Below are 17,172 nucleotides of genomic sequence, written 5' to 3' on the forward strand. Positions count from 1 at the left end.
ACACGTGTTTTGAGTTAAGCGCTTCATCACAGAACCAATTAATGTCGTAAGTTGAAGTGCGACTGTCTTCACGTGTGGCAGTGAAGATCATTTGACAAACATGTACTGATCTTTTGGCTTGGTTGTGTTAAACAATGTTCAAAATCAATAGGTTTCTTTCTTTCATGCAGAAATAAATTGACACTATTAATCAAAACATTTGACTGCATCTGACTTTGCCCTTTAAAAAAAAAAAAAGATGCAAAATATAAATACTCCCATCTTTACTTTTTAAGAGATTCCTGTCTTCAACAGCAGCTCACCAGAATATTGTTTGGAAGAAATGCCCATCGCCATTAAACTTTTAAATGTGTACAAAACCCAAAACCAGTGAAGTTGGCACGTTGTGTAAATTGTAAATAAAAACAAAATACAATGATTTGCTAATCCTTTTTCAACCTACATTTAATTGAATAGACTGCAAAGACAAGATATGTAATGTTGGAACTAGAAAACTTTGATTTTTTGCAAATATTAGCTCATTTGGAATTTGATGCCTGCAACATGTTTAAAAAAAGCTGGCACACGTGGCAAAAAAGACTGAGAAAGTTGAGGAATGCTCATCAAACACTGATTTGGAACATCCCACAGGTGAACATGCTAATTGGGAACAGGTGGGTGCCATGATTCGGTATTAAAGCAGCTTCCATGAAATGCTCAGTCATTCACAAACAAGGATGGGGTGAGGGTCACCACTTTGTCAACAAATGCGTGAGCAAATTGTCGAACAGTTTAAGAACAACATTTCTCAACCAGCTATTGCAAGGAATTTAGGGATTTCACCATCTTAGGTCTGTAATATCATCAAAAGTTTCAGAAAATCTGGAGAAATCACTGTACGTAAGCGCTTAGCCCGTGACCTTCGATCCCTCAGGCGGTAGGTACTGCATCAAAAAACGACGACATGGGCTCACCACATGGGCTCCGGAACACTTCAGAAAACCACTGTCAGTAACTACAGTTGGTCGCTACATCTGTAAGTGCAAGTTAAAACTATACTATGCAAAGCCAAAGCAATTTATCAACAACACCCAGAAACGCCGCCGGCTTCGCTGGGCCTGAGCTCATCTAAGATGGACTGATACAAAGTGGAAAAGTGTTCTGTGGTCTGACGAGTCCACATTTCAAATTGTTTTTGGAAACTGTGGACGTCGTGTCCTACGGACCAAAGAGGAAAAGAACCATCCGGATTGTTATAGGCGCAAAGTTGAAAAGCCAGCATCTGTGATGGTATGGGGGTGTATCAGTGCCCAAGGCATGGGTAACTTACACATCTGTGAAGGCACTATTAATGCTGAGAGGTACATACAGGTTTTGGAGCAACATATGTTGCTATTCAAACAACGTTACCATGGACGCCGCTGCTTATTTCAGCAAGATAATGCCAACCCACGTGTTAGTAAAAGAGTGCGGGTACTAGACTGGCCTGCCTGTAGTCCAGACCTGTCCCCCATTGAAAATGTGTGGCGCATTATGAAGCCTAAAATACCACAACGGAGACCCCCGGACTGTTGAACAACTTAAGCTGTACATCAAGCAAGAATGGGAAAGAATTCCCCCTCAAAAGCTTCAAAATTTGGTCTCCTCAGCTCCCAAACGTCTACTGAGTGTTGTTAAAAGGAAAGGCCATGTAATACAGTGGTAAAAATGCCCCTGTGCCAACTTTTTTGCCACGTGGTTGCTGCTGTTAAATTCTAAGTAAATGATTATTTGCACAAAAAAAACAACTAAGTTTCTTAGTTCGAACATTAAATATCTAGTCTTTGCAGTCTATTCAATTGAATATACACCAGGGGTGGGCAATTCATTTTTACCGGGGGCTACATGAGCAACTTGAGCACTGCTGGAGGTCCACATCAACAATATTTCAATTAAATTTTGCTCAAATTATTTTTGATATACCGTAAGATAAATAATAATAATAATAATAATAATAATAATAATTTCATTTAACCTAACTTAACTTTATACAAAAGCAGATTGCTTTTAATGGTTTTATTTTTAACACTGTCTTACACAACACTTCCTGATGTGTAATACGATGCAAAAATGTCAATTTCTGTCACTTTATCTTGCATCCTCTTTGAACAAGTCATTACCTGTGGTTGTCTCTTTAATTGACTGCATGGCTGCCAGCTCCTCTGTGATTTGAAAGTCTGCAGTTATCCCACGTAAGAAGATGAGCAGCTGGGCGGTGTTACATACATCGCAGCTCTCATCCAAAGCCAACGAAAAACAGCTCCAAGTTTCCAGCGATGGTCTCAACCGGCCTCGTTACAGTGCGTCGGGAGAGTGACACGTTCTCAAATGCGCCCCTCTTCTCCGGGCATATCAGTGCAACAGAGTCCAATAAGCACTCCCTAATAAACTCTCCGTCAGAAAACGCCTTACTTTTTCTGGCGATTTAGTGAGAAATGACAAAACTTGTCCTGATGGCTGCATCTCTGGGGGTGTGAAATTTGGCAAAAAGTCCTTGTTGGGTTTGCAGTTTTACCATCAACGCATCAGCCTCCCTTGCGCACGCTTCATCAGACAGATTCCGGTCTGATGTTTTGGTATCCTGGAGCATTCAAAGTTTCTTTCACTGGAACTAAGGGGCTAAGCGCAACTCCATAATTCCCCCCTCCAAAAAGTTCACACTCGGCACAATGCAGTCCGAAATGTAGCATTCTCCTGGCAACCTCCAAACCCAGACTCGTCCATCAGATTGCCAGATGGAAAAGCGTGATTCATCAGTCCAGAGAACGTCTCTGCACTGCTCTAGAGTCCAGTGGCGACGTGCTTTACACCACTGCATCCCACGCTTTGCATTGGACTTGGTGATGTATGGCTTAGATGCAGCTGCTCGGCCATGGAAACCCATTCCATGAAGCTCTCTGCGTACTGTACGTGGGCTAAATAGAAGGTCACATGAAGTTTGGAGCTCTGTAGCAACTGACTGTGCAGAAAGTCGGCAACCTCTTTGCACTATGCGCTTCAGCATCTTCTGACCCCTCTCTGTTGACCCCTCTCTGTCAGTTTACGTGGCCTACCACTTGGTGGCTGAGTTGCTGTTGTTCCCAAACTCTTCCATTTTCTTATAATAAAGCCGACAGTTGACTTTGGAATATTTAGGAGCGAGGAAATTTCCTGACTGGATTTGTTGCACAGGTGGCATCCTATGACAGTTCCACGCTGGGAATCACTGAGCTCCTGAGAGCGGCCCATTCTTTCACAAATGTTTGTAGAAACAGTCTCCATGCCTAAGTGCTTGATTTTATACACCTGTGGCCGGGCCAAGTGATTAGGACACCTGATTCTCATCATGTGAATGGGTGGCCAAATACTTTTGGCAATATAGTGTAGGTTGAAAAGGATTTGCAAATCATTGTATTCTGTTTTTATTTACGAATTACACAACGTGCCAACTTCACTGGTTTTGTACATTTTGTCGGCAACCTCTTTGCACTATGCGCTTCAGCATCTTCTTAAGGCCCAAGCTGTTTGTTTACATGCTTTTTTATTTTTATTTCTCTTTGCTATTTGGGCTTATTGGACCCTAATTAGAATAAAAACTAAAAATCATCTTTTGATATGATGTACTTAGTCCATAAGTACACACACATGTACTTCATATTTGGTGACATGCTCATTCTTATTTTTAGACTTTTTTTCCCCAAATTCCTTTGTATGTTATACTCTTCTGACACCACCAGATGGCAGTATAAGTGTCCACATAAGCGGCCATAAGACTTCCAATTCAGTAGTGTACACAATTTTGGAAATAAGAGCTAAAAGGTGCTGTCCACTCATGTGGCCACTAAGCCTTTAGAGGTTTTTAAAATGACATTTGACTGCAAATAATGACATGTGTTTTTAGTTTTTATTTCTTACCAACACCCAGTTAACATGTCATGCAACGTTAGTACCGTATTTTTCGGACTATAAGTCGCAGTTTTTTTCATAGTTTGGCCGGGCTCCAGTGCGATTTAGATATGTTTTTTTCCTTCTTTATTATGCATTTTCGGCAGGTGCGACTTATACTCCGGTGCGACTTATACTCCGAAAAATACGGTATTATAATTTGGGTATTATGTAGCAGGAAGTGATTCTTTTGAAAAGGTGTACAGGGGGAAAAAAGGAAATAGCACCTGCATTTAATCTGCTTGCAGTAGAACAGCACAAAAAGCGTCATGATTATAAAACGATTTTCATAACATAAGGGAAAGTCTGTGAAATTAACAGCGAAGCACAAACTTATCCTACATTCTACATTTTCTGCTGTGATGACGGATTTAAACATTGCACACATTGATAAGCATGGGAATAGACGCCAAGTCACAAATTTAAAAAAACTTTTTTTTTTTATTGTGCAATTCCAGGACCAGAGTGTCACATGCAAACATCTGAGATGTGATGCTTTTCCCGGCTTGTTGTGTTGAAAGCAATTGTCACTGTCCAGCATGTTTTTCAACGTGACAGCAGATGCTAACATATATCTGATAGCAGGTTCCGACTCATGGCTACATCCTGCTTCACTGCTGGGTTCTAACTAGGGATGTCCGATAATGGCTTTTTGCCGATATCCGATATTCCGATATTGTCCAACTCTTTAATTACCGATACCGATATATACAGTCGTGGAATTAACACATTATTATGCCTAATTTGGACAACCAGGTATGGTGAAGATAAGGTACTTTTAAAAAATAAATAATAAAATGAAATAAGATAAATAAATTTAAAACATTTTTTTGAATAAAAAAGAAAGTAAAACAACATAAAAACAGTTACATAGAAACTAGTAATTAATGAAAATTAGTCAAATTAACTGTTAAAGGTGAGTACTATTAGTGGACCAGCAGCACGCACAATCATGTGTGCTTACGGACTGTATCCCTTGCAGACTGTATTGATATATAATGTAGGAACCAGAATATTAATAACAGAAAGAAACAACCCTTTTGTGTGAATGAGTGTGAATGGGGGAGGGAGGTTTTTTGGGTTGGTGCACTAATTGTAAGTGTATCTTGTGTTTTTATGTTGATTTAATAAAAAAATAAAAATAAAAAAAATAAAAAACGATACCGACAATAAAAAAACCCGATACCAATAATTACCGATATTGCATTTTAACGCATTTATCGGCCGATAATATCGGCAGGCCGATATTATCGGACATCTCTAGTTCTAACCAGTGACAAAAATCTGTACTTAAATCCTAATTTCCAATTCCATCCCATAAATTCAAATTGAGGTTGAAAACAGGAAGTAGAATTCCATCCATCCATCCATTTGCTACCACTTGTCCTGTCTCAGCTGCATTCGGGCGGAAGTGAAGTGAAGTGAATTATATTTATATAGCGCTTTTTCTCTAGTGACTCAAAGCGCTTTTACATAGTGAAACCCAATATCTAAGTTACATTTAAACCAGAGTGGGTGACACTGGGAGCAGGTGGGTAAAGTGTCTTGCCCAAGGACACAACGGCAGTGGCTTGGATGGCGGAAGCGGGTATCGAACCTGGAACCCTCAAGTTGCTGGCATGGCCACTCTACCAATCGAGCCATACAGCCCCACAAGGCAGGGTACACCCTGGACAAGTCGCCACCTCATCGCAGGGAAGTAGAATTGCAATTTGAAATTGAAGTAAGTAGAATTTAAAATTTTAATTGATCATTTCGGGGTATTCCAGAATCAACTATTCCCACAAAATTCAACTGTTTCAAAGTCAAAAAGCTCAACTCAATCAGCACCTATGGCACTATTTGTACTAAATGCTACCATGCTAACAGTTAAGATGCTATCATGTTAGCATGTTATACAATTTTCGAAGTAAAAAAAAACAACCTAAAAGTAATCGATAGGTTTTACTTGGCATTAGCTTGATAGAAGGCCCAAATTAACTGTTCGCAGTTTAGACAGTTTTTTAGATATCAAAATTAAGTAAAATATATTGTTAGATGTTATTTTCTAATGATTAGCATACTCAGTGTTGACATTTACCCAATGTAGTATGTTGTATATAATATTAAAGTCTACGTATATTGTTACTTGGCATTCTTTTTGCTAACATGCTAACTGTTAACATGCTAAATGTTGGCATTTTAACTTCATGTAGTAGATATAAAACTAAAAGGTGATGGATATTGCTACTTGGTGTTATCTTGCTAGTACTTAGCACTACCATGCTAACAGTTAAGATGCTATCATTTTAACTGTTAGCTGCTAACCGTTAAAATGCTATCATGTTAAATGTTAGCATGTTATACAATTTTCTAAGTAATAAAAAAACTAAAAGTCATTGATATGTTTTACTTGGCATTAGCTTGATAGAAGGCCAACAGTTAACATCTTAAAAGTTAGCATAGTAACAAATGAACTGTTAGCAGTTTAAACAGTTTTTTAGTTATTAAAACTAAAAGTCAAATATATTGTTAGATGTTATTTTGCCGACTGTTAGCATACTCAGTGTTGACATTTAGCCAATTTAGTATGGTGTATATAATATTAAAGGACAAGTGGTAGAAAGTGGATGGATGAATGAATGTATATTGTTACTTGGCATTATTTATGCTAGCATGCTAACTGTTAACATGCTAAATGTTGGCATTTGAACTAATGTAGATATAAAACTAAAGGTTGTGGATATTGTTACTTGGTGTTATCTTGCTCGTAACTGTTAGCATTCTAAGTGTTCGAATTTTAGCCCATTTTGGAGATATACAACTAAAAGTCATGTATATTGTAATTGCCGTTATCTTGCAAGAATGCCAACAGTTAGCATGCATTTAGCAAATTTCGTAGGTATAGAACTAAAAGTCACGGATAGCGTTACTTTCAAATTACGTAAAATGATGAGTGATTTACTTTCACACTTATCATGCGAACTGTTAGTATGCTAAGTTTTGGCATTTTTGTCAATTTGGGATTATAAAATTAAAGTCATTATTATTCTTTGCGTTATTTTGCTAGAATGCCAACAATTAGCAGGCATTGTTTGCCAATGTTGTGGGCATATCACTAAAAGTCATGAATATTGTTAAAGTTTCAGAATCCAAAAAATGGTGGAAAAATACTTAATTTCCGGAATGCTTTACATTAAGTATTGAACATGGAGATAATTTGTGTTTCACTTTACTGTTTGTAAAAGTAGTTTTACTATTTAGGCCAAACTAGGCTAGAGGTATTATTTCTGAAAAGCACTGACTTTAATTCAATTTGTAATTCCAGTTCCTGTCGGGTGGAACCAATAAATTTCCAAATTTGGAATTTTGCGTAAAACTGGGTAATATACAGTACATTTTGCAGTTTATCCTGCAGTAATGTTTTGTCAGATGAGTTACCTGACATAAAGTGCGTCTCTTTATTTGAATTTGCAGTTGTTTTTTTTACCATTAATGTAGGTTCCGACACCCAGTTAGGTCACAACCCGGCATACTCGTTGTATTCTAAGATCGAAATGAAAACACATTAGAACCTTTCATTATTTGCCAAGTCGAGGAAGAAAGACGACCTTTCGAAACTACTAACATGCTCTTTTTACTCAGTGTAGTCAATGATGTACTCGGGATAAATCTGAGGTTTTTCGAAGATAACAAAGATCTTTGGGTTGGCCTCGTTATCAACACAACTATCATAAAGGGTTGTGGTGTTTCCTTTGGTTGGGGGGCGAACATGTGTTTGGCGCCCCTGGGTGTAGTCGCCTACCAGGACCCGAGCCGCAAACATACACCGGTCCACGCCGCTCTTGGTTTTGGCGTAGCGATTTGAGTACGAGGCATCTTCGGCAAAGTAGCTTCCTGTCGGGACAAACGGTAGAAATCAGTTAATAAAGACTCATGCCTGTTTCTCGATGGACTTTAATGTCACCATACATTCTAATTCAACTGGCAGTATTGTAATGCTACCCATGAAGGAGGATATCATCATTATCGTGCATCGGTGTACCTCTGCCAAAAGCGGTGCCGTGGACGCCACAAATCCTCCAGTCAAAATTTTGCTCACAAATGGATTCAATCAGGGTCCCATCTGTCCCGTGGAACAAGTACTTCTCACTGACGGGATTGCCTCCGTTCCTCTTCTTCATCTGCTCTTTCTGACTGAACAACAAAACGTACATTTTACGTACACTGAAACTATTGATATTCCAAGCAACACTCAATAAAAATACTGATGGTATATTTTTATTACTTAATAATGTTATACCATTTTAGTTCTCTTAGGTAATATGTACAAAACCCAAAACCAGTGAAGTTGGCATGTTGTGTAAATGGTAAATAAATACAGAATACAGTTATTTGCTAATCTTTTTCAACTTACCGGTATACTCAATTGAAGATACTGCACAAACAAGATATTTAATGTTCGAACTGAGAAACGTTAAAAACATTTTTTGTAAATAATCATTAACTTAGAATTTAATGGCAGCAACTCATTGCAAAAAAGTTGGCACGGGGGCATTTTTACCACTGTGTTACATGGCTTTTCCTTTTAACAACATTCAGTAAACGTTTGGGAACTGAAGAGACCAATTTTTTAAGCTTTTTAGGTGGAATTATTTCCCATTCTTGCTTGATGTACAGCTTAAGTTGTTCAACAGTCTCTGTTGTGGTATTTTAGGCTTCATAATGCGCCACACATTTTCAATGGGAGACAGGTCTGGACTAGTCTCTAGTCTAGTCTTTTACTACGAAGCCACGCTGTTGTAACACGTGCAGAATGTGGCATGGCATTGCTTTGCTGAAATAAGCAGGGGCGTCCATGAAAAAAACGTTGCTTGGATGGCAACATACTGTATGTTGCTCCAAAACCTGTATGTACCTTTCAGCATTAATGGTGCCTTCACAGATGTATAGGTTACCCATGCCTTGGGCACAAATACACCCCCATACCATCACAGATGCTGGCTTTTCAACTTTGCGCCTATAACAGTCCGGATGGTTCTTTTCCTCGTCCACAGTTTCCAAAAACAATTTGAAATGTGGACTCATCAGATCACAGAACACTTTTCCACTTTGTATCAGTCTATCTCGGGCCCAGCGAAGCCGGTGGCCTTTCTGGGTGTTGTTGATAAATGGCTTTCACTTTGCATAGTAGAGTTATAACTTGCACTTACAGATGTAGCGATGAACTGTAGTTACTGACAGTGGTTTTCTGAAGTGTTCCTGAGCCCATGTGGTGATATCCTTTACACACTGATGCTTTTTAATGCAGTACTGCCTGAGGGATCGAAAGTCACGGGCATGCTGCTTACGTGCGGTGATTTCTCCAGATTCTCTGAACCTTTTGATGATATTATGGACCGTAGATGGTGAAATCCCTAAATTCAAATACAAAGTCTCCCTACTAACCCACCAGTGCCTCCATGGAAATGCCCCCCTCTACCTCAAAGAACTACTCACCCCCAAATCTTCCACTCGACACCTCCGCTCCAGACAGGCTAACCTCCTCCAACCTCTGAGGACAAAGCTACGAACAATGGGAGACCGGGCTTTCTGCTCCGCCGCTCCCAGTCTGTGGAACGCTCTGCTCTCCCTGACCACCTGAGGGCACCACAGACTGTGGATGCTTTTAAAAAAGGCTTAAAAACCCTTCTTTTTTAAAAAGCCTTTTTTTTTTTAGATATATGCATACTAGTTCTAGCTATTTGGCTGTTCTAGTTTTTATTGTATTTATTTTTTTAATACACTGTAGCACTTTGAGGTTGTTTACTCAATGTAAAGTGCTTTTTACAAATAAAATCTATTATTATTATTATTATTCATTGAATTGTTGTTCATTATTCTCCTGTAGTAGTAGAAGTAATTGTGCGTGTGTGGTGGCTGTTGTAGTAAAGAGCTACTTCCTCATGTGGAATGATGACGCTGTCTTGTTGATATCAACACAACCACCTCAAAACGAGTTAATAGAAAAAATAACGCTGTTAACACTTCTTGTTAAGTCATAAAAAAGTATTTTTGAACCTGAATTTAAAAACTTGATCTTGGTTAAGCTTTAGTTCTTACAGTGTTGTGCGTTTTTTTTTTTTTAATATATCAAGCTCTAAGATATGAGATTTACCACTGAAAGGCTGTCCACAGAAAAGGATTCTGAACCCTCCTGATGCTCTTGATGGTACTCTTTGACATTGTTGCCTTGAACAACTTTTCAATCCTTTGATACTCTGTATGTATGGGAAGAGGCACGAGCTGACAAGAGTGAAAAGAAAGAGGTTAAGAAACATTAGCCAGCCACGGCATTTCGGTTTGTGTATTAGAATCAGAACATTTCAGTATTAAAGAAACCTTGAATCCGATGTCAGGCACGGCTTTCTCATCCCAGTGTGCGGGGCATTCTGCTTTGAGGGAACTGGAGCTGTGTGAGAACACATTAATGAAGTCATAATCAGTGTTGGGTTAGTTACTGAAAACCAGTAACTAGTTACAGTTACTAGTTACTTTATTTCAAAAGTAACTCAGTTACTAACTCAGTTACTTACACCAAAAAGTAATGCGTTACTGTGAAAAAAAACTTTTTTAGTTACTTCTTTTTCCCCCCCTTTTTTTTAAGGCTCCCATTAATGCCCTTTTAACCTTCATTTCAGTACTGTTATTGCACTGGAGAATAATACAATCTGTTGATCAACGTGACATGCATTTGCATCACTGAACTCTGCTAAGCAATGTGGTCTACATACAACACACAAATCAAATCAACTTTATTTATAAAGCGCATTTAAAGACAAAGATATGTTTCAAAGGGCCAATTTATTTCAGGCCAGAACAAATTGACAAAACTATTTTAAATAGCTGCAACATAATGGCACTTTAACTTTAACTTTAAGTAGATATTTGATCCTAGACACAACTTACATTTAACTAAAATGTTATTTTCTTTGTGCTCGACAAAAGAAAAGTAGTGAGAATGTTAAGACACTCGACTTCTGGCTTCACCATGATGTCATGTTAGTTGTTATGAGAGTAGCATAGGTGTGTGTGTGTGTGTGTGTGTGTGTGTGTGTGTGTGTGTGTGTGTGTGTGTGTGTGTGTGTGTGTGTGTGTGTGTGTGTGTGTGTGTGTGTGTGTGGCCCTTTAAGATACGACAGCATGCGAGGTGAGTGACGTCAGTGAGTGAGTGGGCGAGAGAAGTGAGGGACCGGCGACAGTGAGTGCGTGCAGGTGCTCTAGCTTGGTGGATGGCTGCGTCCAATAAAGTCACAAAGTTGCAACAAACCACCGGGCTCGTCGTTCACCCTCAGTTGTAAAGACCCACTTCCGGGTAAAGTGAAGGTTGTTAGCCCCGAAGTACATAGGCCCTGGAGGAATGTCTCTCCTGCGCCCCTCAACTACCCCCCGCCCCACCCACACAAAGCACGCCTCTTCTTTTCCACCGCAGCGCTGCAATAAAACACACTCAGATCTTCTGTTTCTAGATGACACTACATTAAAAATAACGTAAAATAACGCAGTAACGCATCATGTAGTAACGGTAACTGAGTTACTGAATATAACAAAACGCGTGAGATTACTAGTTACCGCCGAAACTAACGAGGTTACAGTAACGCGTTACAAAGTAACGCGTTAGTCCCAACACTGGTCATAATACAGAAACCTCTTTAGAATCCTTATGAATCAGTGTATTACAATACAAAATACAATAAAAATTGAGCTGTTTGGCCTCAATACCCAGCAACATGTTTGGAGGAGAAAAGGTGAGGCCTTTATTCCCAGGAACACCACTCCTACCGTCAAGCATGGTGGTGGTTGTATTATGCTCTGGGCCTGTTTTGCTGCCAATAGAACTGGTGCTTTAAATGGGACAATGAAAAAGGAGGATTACCTCCAAATTCTTCAGGACAACCTAAAATCATCAGACCGGAGGTTGGGTCTTGGGCGCAGCTGGGTGTTCCAACAGGACAATGACCCCAAACACACGTCAAAAATGGTAAAGGAATGGCTAAATCAAGTTAGAATTAAAGTTTTACAATGGCCTTCCCAAAGTCCTGACTTAAACGTGTGGACAATGCTGAAGAAACAAGTCCATGTCAGAAAACCAACAAATGTAGCTGAACTGCACCAATTTTGTCCAGAGGAGTGGCCAAAAATTCAACCAGAAGCTTGCCAGAACCTTGTAGATGGTTACCAAAAGCGCCTTATTGCAGTGAAACTTGCCAAGGGACATGTAACCAAATATTAACATTGCTGTATGTATACTTTTGACCCTGCAGATTTAGTCACATTTTCAGTAGACCCATAATAAATTCATAAAAGAACAAAACTTCATGAATGTTTTTTGTGACCAACAAGTATGTGCTCCAATCACTCTATCACAAAAAAATAAGAGTTTGGAAACTCAAGACAGCCATGACATTATGTTCTTTACAAGTGTATGTAAACTTTTGACCACGACTGTATACATGTATAGGCTACACAGTGCATCCGGAAAGTATTCACAGCGCTTCACTTTTTCTACATTTTGAAAATCAACGCTTCCCATCCAACCTGATGGAGCTTGAGAGGTGGTGCAAAGAGGATTGGGAAAAGAGGAATGGGCGTACCTGCCCAAAGATAGGTGTGCCAAGCTTGTGGCATCGTATTTTAAATAGACTTGAGGCTGTAATTGCTGTCAAAGGTGCATCAAGAAAATATTGAGCGAAGGCTGTGAATATTTATGTAAATGTGATTTGTATTAAAAATTTTAAGTTATCAAAAATTTGCCAAATTAAACAAAATAACATTTTCACATTGTCATTGTCACATTAAATATATTAACTAAGAACGTGTGATGGATAGAAGTACCTCTGCCGCTTGACATCCACATCAGCAGCTGAGACAAAGCGAGGCCTCCTCCTGACCTCCCGCTTGGTTGAAAATTTCAAGTTTTGCTGATACATCCGCTGGGTTCCTGCTTCATAACCGCTAAAGTGGATCACATACTGTTGTTTGCCAGCAGAGAAAGGAATCTGTAGCGTTTGGTCCCCTAAGTACATGTTCTCCAGAGACTCAGAAGTGATGGATGCCGGTGTGTTGCCGTTGCTCTGAAGAGACATAAAAAATAGGTCAAGACCACACGACAATGAGAGAACGACTTCCGATATTAACATTTTTGACGAATTCCGTCAACTTTTTGCTGGAAGCACAATGCCTACAGTTGCGACTAACCTGGCCATACTCATTCCATTTACCAGTCTCGTCCTGCCAGTACCAGAGCCACTGTGTCGTCAGGTTAAAGTGAGGGGGCTTCGAGACAGAGGAGGCTGTCGACAGGCGACGCACTTTAGAGCCTTTACATGTCATCGTCAGGAAGTTAACTACCTGTGTGTCCACATGCGGGGAGCTAAAAGAATAAAGTGAAAATGTGATAAACACTTTCTCAACTCAGGAACAAACTCATTTAATACATCCCTAGGAAACACGCTTACTAAAATACATCATCTGTTGCCTTTCCATCTTCATGATTAAAAACAGCATATACATTTTTAATCTGACAATTCAGGAGGCAATACAAATCTACCTGCAACACCTTTTGGGTCCCAAACATAGGTTTGGTAAAGGCTGGTATTGTACATAACAAGTTTGTTTCTTGAGCTTGTGTTTCAATGTACTATACCAGTGGTTCTGGTATAGTACAAAGTACCACCTCAGAAAAAACTTGACTCTCCAAGTACCACAATAATGAGCAACATGAAAATACAGTAGCGTAGTGGGCCTAAGTATTCATTTAAAACAAGGCAGCAGTTTTATCTAACAAGTAAAAGGAGTGCCATTTCCGGGTTAGGGAGGAGATCTTACCCCAAGTGGAGGAGTTCAAGTACCTCGTAGTCTTGTTCACGAGTGAGGGAAGAGTGGATCGTGAGGTCGACAGGCGGATCGGTGCGGCATCTACAGTAATGCGGACGCTGTATCGATCCGTTGTGGTGAAGAAGGAGCTGAGCCGGAAGGCAAAGCTCTCAATTTACCGGTCGATCTACGTTCCCATCCTCACCTATGGTCATGAGCTTTGGGTTATAACCGAAAGGACAAGATCACGGGTACACGCGGCCGAAATGAGTTTCCTCCGCCGGGTGGCGAGTCTCTCCCTTAGCGATAGGGTGGGAAGCTCTGTCATACGGGAGGAACTCAGAGTAAAGCCGCTGCTCCTCCACATCGAGAGGAGCCAGATGAGGTTGTCCGGGCATCTGCTCAGGATGCTACCCGAACGCCTCCCTAGGGAGGTGTTTAGGGCACGTCCGACCGGCAGGAGGCCACGGGGAAGACCCAGGACACGTTGGGAAGACTATGTCTCTCGGCTGGCCTGGGAATGCCTCGGGATCCCCCGGGAGGAGCTGAACGAAGTGGCTGGGGAGAGGGAAGTCTTGGCTTCCCCGCTTAGGCTGCTGCCCCCGCGACCCGACCTCGGATAAGCGGAAAAAAATGGAAGGATGGATGGATTGCCGTATATCCCCACATATTTGCAATTCAGTATTCACAGCCCTCCTCCCCAAAAAAAATCTGAAATCAAGAATGTATTTCCTGCAAAAAAACATGTCTAATTCACATTGAGTCGAAAATAATTTATAAATACGTGGTCGTAAAAGATAAAATGTACATAAACTGTACATACTTACACCGATGGGGGTGACTTTGTGACTCTTGTGAGAGCCTTGGAGTGTTGCTAAACGTTTCAAATAAGAACATAGAACAGTGACTTACAATGTACGCACTCTCTAGGTTGCCGACTGATGTGATGGTTGTATCTTTCAGCACCTGTGCTCTCCTTGAGCTGCTAAATTCAGAATAATCCTGGGAAGCCGGAAGTGTGTATGTGGTTCAAGGGGCGGGGCCTTGAAGGGGAGACATGTTTTGACAAGAGGCGTGACCGTTGTCAATAAAGAAACGTGCCTCTCCATTCGCTGCTTACCGTTTGTCCTCTCTGCTAAGCTTTCCACTAATTGCATTTTGCAGCCTCACTTCTATCGCTAGTGAACTGGCAATTAAACATATTGGGAGCTGAATGTAATTTAATGTAATAATGCCAACTGTTGCGTTTATTTGTAAATGTGAGGAAAATGTCAAGTTAGCAGGGGTATGTCAAAAACAGACATTTCTATGGGATGGCCACAGAGTCTAAAGCTCTCATAACACCGTTAGCGCCACCCTAGTTTCAAATGTTAAAGAGAAAGTATGTTTTTTTGCATGTTCCGTATTACTGCTATAACTATGACAATGTGTTGACCATAATAATCACTTATATCATTGAAGTGTTTAAATTACTGTACGTTCACTATGAATGTAACAAAATTCCATAAAAAGTTGTTTTTTTTTTGTGTTTTTTTTAAATAAATGTGCGAGTTAAAAAAAACGGTACCGGTTTGAGCACCATTTAAGCACCGGCACCATTTTTAAAGTACCAATTTGGTACTGCTGTCGGTTGTTAGCCATACCTAACCTTAGTCTCAATTACTCGTGGATTTTCGCTTTTTTGCGTAAGGCCATAGAGTGTCACCAAGGCAAATGGTGGGGATCTACTGTATAAAGAAACAATGCCTGCATACTGGATTTGTAAAGTGCAGTGATTCTCAAACTGTGGTACACGGACTCCATCTAGTGGTACGCTAAAGTATCACTAGATTGAAGTACAGTGCTTTATGTTCCTATTATTATATTATTATTATATTATTATATTCCTACACATTGTTATTATTAAAACTGTATAATGTTACAGTGGCCAAAAATATGAAATATACTTCCATCCATCCAGCCATCTTCTTCCGCTTATCCGAGGTCAGGTCGCGGGGGCAGCAGCCTAAGCAGGGAAGCCCAGACTTCCCTCTCCCCAGCCATTTCGTCAAGAACCTCCCGGGGGATCCCGAGGCTTTCTCAGGCCAGCCGGGAGACATAGTCTTCCCAACGTGTCCTGGGTCTTCCCCGTGCCCGAAACACCTCCCTAGGGACGCGTTTGAGAGCTTTGCCTTCCGGCTCAGCTCCTTCTTCACCACAACGGATCGATACAGCGTCCGCATTACTGAAGACGCCGCACCGATCCGCCTGTCGATCTCACGATCCACTCTTCCCTCACTCGTGAACAAGACTCCGAGGTACTTGAACTCCTCCACTTGGGGCAAGATCTCCTCCACAACCTGGAGATGGCACTCCACCCTTTCCCTGGCGAGAACCATGCACTCGGACTTGGAGGTGCTGATTCTCATCCCAGTCGCTTCACACTCGGCTGCGAACCGATCCAGTGAGAGCTGAAGATCCTGGCCAGTTGAAGCCATCAGGACCACATCATCTGCAAAAAGCAGAGACCTAATCCTGCAGTCACAGAACCGGATCCCCTCAACGCCCTGACTGCGCCTAGAAATTCTGTACATAAAAGTTATGAACAGAATCGGGGACAAAGGGCAGCCTTGGCGGAGTCCAACCCTCACTGGGGCGGTATAGTTTGGTTGGTAGAGCGGCCGTGCCAGCAACTTGAGGGTTCCAGGTTCGATCCCCGCTTCCGCCACCCTAGTCACTGCCGTTGTGTCCTTGGGCAAGACACTTTACCCACCTGCTCCCAGAGCCACCCACACTGTTTTAAATGTAACTTAGATATTGGGTTTCACTACGTAAAAGCGCTTTGAGTCACTAGAGAAAAGCGCTATATAAATATAATTCACTTCACTTCACTGGAAACTATACCATAAAAAAAACCTTGACTGGTCCATGCAGCTTGAATTTTGTGTCGGGTCACAGTAGGCCTTCTCAATCTCCTCCATATTGGTGAAGTCGTTCCAGGTCACACCATCGCAGTCTAATACCTGCCATCTGTAAGGTAAGTGCCAATGGTCGTAGACACACTGCTCTGCTGGGTTAAAACACACACACACACACACACACACACACACACACACACACACACACACACACACACACACACACACACACACACACACACACACACACACACACACACACACACACACACACACACACACACACACACACACACACACACACAATTGACATTTAGTCAGAGGTATGCAGACTTTTTTCGCTTTTTCTTCATTGCGCATTCAACTTCTACATCTGGGCATACTGTTGCAAATGTTACCAGTATATCTGCAGCGTTTGGAGATGAAAAAGAGGCAGATGTCCTTTTCGTTGGTATCTCTCGCGGGTTTGGTTGGACCTGCAGACGGAGCGACTTTTCTG

General features: G+C 40.9%; 1 protein-coding gene across 3 annotated transcripts in view; it reads right to left on the bottom strand.

Moving 5' to 3' along the window:
- Positions 1-4,363: 4,363 nt before the first annotated feature.
- Positions 4,364-17,172, bottom strand: part of parp12a (poly (ADP-ribose) polymerase family, member 12a) — a 20,107-nt gene continuing 7,298 nt past the window's right edge. The window contains exons 4-11 of one of the 3 annotated variants that reach the window (XM_061970122.1): positions 17,072-17,172; positions 16,660-16,822; positions 13,159-13,333; positions 12,796-13,034; positions 10,303-10,372; positions 10,079-10,206; positions 7,967-8,118; positions 4,364-7,818 (exon numbers count right to left, since the gene is read on the bottom strand). The exon at positions 17,072-17,172 is cut by the window's right edge and continues 43 nt beyond it. In XM_061970122.1, coding sequence (XP_061826106.1) covers positions 7,559-7,818; positions 7,967-8,118; positions 10,079-10,206; positions 10,303-10,372; positions 12,796-13,034; positions 13,159-13,333; positions 16,660-16,822; positions 17,072-17,172 — 1,288 coding nt within the window. In that variant the 3' untranslated portion in view covers positions 4,364-7,558. Of the gene's footprint in view, positions 7,819-7,966; positions 8,119-10,078; positions 10,207-10,302; positions 10,373-12,795; positions 13,035-13,158; positions 13,334-16,659; positions 16,826-17,071 lie in introns of all 3 variants that reach the window. The other 2 variants (XM_061970123.1, XM_061970121.1) reach the window with 2 other exon arrangements.

This window comes from Nerophis lumbriciformis, linkage group LG10, assembly GCF_033978685.3.
Source record: "Nerophis lumbriciformis linkage group LG10, RoL_Nlum_v2.1, whole genome shotgun sequence".
NCBI lineage: Eukaryota > Metazoa > Chordata > Actinopteri > Syngnathiformes > Syngnathidae > Nerophis > Nerophis lumbriciformis.